The 2,170-nt window shown below is 42.0% G+C and overlaps 1 protein-coding gene across 1 annotated transcript in view; it reads left to right on the top strand.

The window, feature by feature from the left end:
• LOC121387595 (serine/threonine-protein phosphatase 6 regulatory ankyrin repeat subunit B-like) overlaps positions 1-1,888 on the top strand; it is a 3,044-nt gene extending 1,156 nt beyond the window's left edge. The window contains exon 2 of the mRNA XM_041518755.1: positions 4-1,888. Coding sequence (XP_041374689.1) covers positions 4-1,837 — 1,834 coding nt within the window. The 3' untranslated portion in view covers positions 1,838-1,888. The remainder of the gene's footprint in view (positions 1-3) is intronic.
• The last annotated feature ends 282 nt before the right edge of the window (positions 1,889-2,170 follow it).

The raw sequence follows: 2,170 nt of genomic DNA, 5'->3' as shown, positions 1-2,170 counted from the left end.
CAGTGTTAATATTGAGAACAAAGGAAGTACACCACTTCTTTTGGCAATAACTGTTAAGAGTTTTGATGTGTGTCTCTATCTACTTGATAAAGGAGCTGATCCAAATGTCACTGATGCAGAACAGAATTATCCATTGCATCTGGCCGTGTGCGATGACGAACTCGATACTGTGGCAGAAAAAGAAGTGGTAACAGAGAAAATGAATAAACATACAGGTTCGCCCATGGAAGTAATTAAAAGATTAGTTGAGAAGGGTGCAAAGCTAAATGTTGTAGATGCATCTGGGAACACGCCACTTCACATTGCTGCACACTACAGTTCAGTGGACGTGGTCAGGTATCTAGTAGAAAAGGGTTTACAAATAGATCTGCCAAATGGTAATGGTGCGATGCCCATTCATCTTGCATCAGCCCATAACACATCTGACGTGTGTCTATGTATACTTAATAACGGGGCTGTTCCCAATGTAACAGATGCACATAGCAAATCACCACTGCACTTTGCTGTTTGCAACAGAGATGCAAATGTTGTTGTAACTTTGATCCACCATGGAGCCAAGCTGGATAATGTAGATGAATTTGGAAACACTCCACTACACATTGCCACTAAGGAAGGCTCCTTGCAAGCTGTAAGTGATTTAATGGATATGAAGTCCGAGGAGACTCTGGCAAATGATGATGTAATGTCGCTATTTAACCTGGCAGTAGAACATAACACCGAAGATGTGGCAATGTATTTTCTTCACAAAATTTCGGACCCAAAATCAGTGGGTAATACGGAGATGGATTCACCTCTACATCTTGCAGCCAAAGTACACGCACCTCGTTTAGTAAAAGCATTAGTTGAAGGTGGAGCCAGTGTGAACAAAAAAGACCGATCTGGGAACACTCCACTTCTGGCTACGCTTCAATACTACCCTAAGGTGGAACGGAAGAATTTGGTAGAATGTATGACATATCTAATAAGCAACGGCTCACTTGTGAACGTAGCAGACCATAACGGAAGAACCCCACTTCATTTAGCAACATCTCTCCCATCGCATGTGTCAGACTGGTCACTGGTTTGTGTCACATACTTGGTGGAGCACGGATCTGATATAAACGCCGTGGATGATCGAGGCAGAACTCCACTTCTCCTGTCACTAATAGATCACCAAATCAAAATCAGTGTTAGTCTTTATCTTCTAGACAAAGGAGCTGATCCTAACACGACAGATATATCAAGCAGACATCCTTTACATTTGGCAGCTAGGAAGTGGGTCACACCTGTACTGGAAGCGTTAGTGGAGAAGGGAGCCAATGTCAATGTATCTGATTGTTCTGGAAACACTCCACTTCACTATATGGTACAGCCTGGTGGAGAACGATGGATAAAGTATTTAATAGAAAAGGGATCCCACATAAACAAAGTAAACAATGACGGTGACGCCCCACTGCATATTGCTGCAAGGGAAGAGAATCCCTTTGTTGGTTTTGAGCTAATTTGTCGGGGAGCTGACACTAATATTATAAATAAAGAGAATATGACACCTTTGCTTTTGGCAGCAGACACGAGTCGTTCAGATTTGGTGCACGCTATACTTTCGAAGGATAAGAACGTGAATATCGTAGATAGTTCCGGAGAAATCGCACTCCACAAAGCAGTGCGCCAGAATCGGTTGGAATCTGTCCAGTATTTAGTAATGAAAGGATCAGACATAAACTTGGCAAATTCTGCTGGCAAAACACCACTTGATTTGGCAGAAGGAGAACAGTGTTCAGAAATTAGAGAATATCTGATGGCTAAAGGAGCTATTTCTAATGCAGCAGGGCCATCGAAGGATAAACCTTCATCATAGACAGTGTGGTTTCTGTTGGACTAAATACATTTCCAGAGAAAGAAAATTGTTCAGAAATTAAAGACTATCTGCTGGCTATGGGAGCTGTTTCTAATGTAGTAGAGTCGTCGACGAATAAACCTACGTCTTAGGCAGTGCAGTTTATGTTGGATTAAATACATTTTCATTACCGATGACGTTGTTTTTTGCCCCAATAAAACTAATTAGCAGTGCATGTGAGACTGTAGATATTATCTTCGTCTTAGGCCGTGGAGAAAATAAATGTCCATTACCGATTACTATGGACTTGATGGCCATAGATTGTGCCCATGAAGGGTGTCTGCAGTGAGGCAG

This window comes from Gigantopelta aegis, chromosome 13, assembly GCF_016097555.1.
Source record: "Gigantopelta aegis isolate Gae_Host chromosome 13, Gae_host_genome, whole genome shotgun sequence".
In the NCBI taxonomy this organism is placed as follows: domain Eukaryota; kingdom Metazoa; phylum Mollusca; class Gastropoda; order Neomphalida; family Peltospiridae; genus Gigantopelta; species Gigantopelta aegis.
The sequence above is the reverse complement of the archived record's forward strand: the minus strand, read 5'-3'. Positions and strand labels throughout refer to the sequence as shown.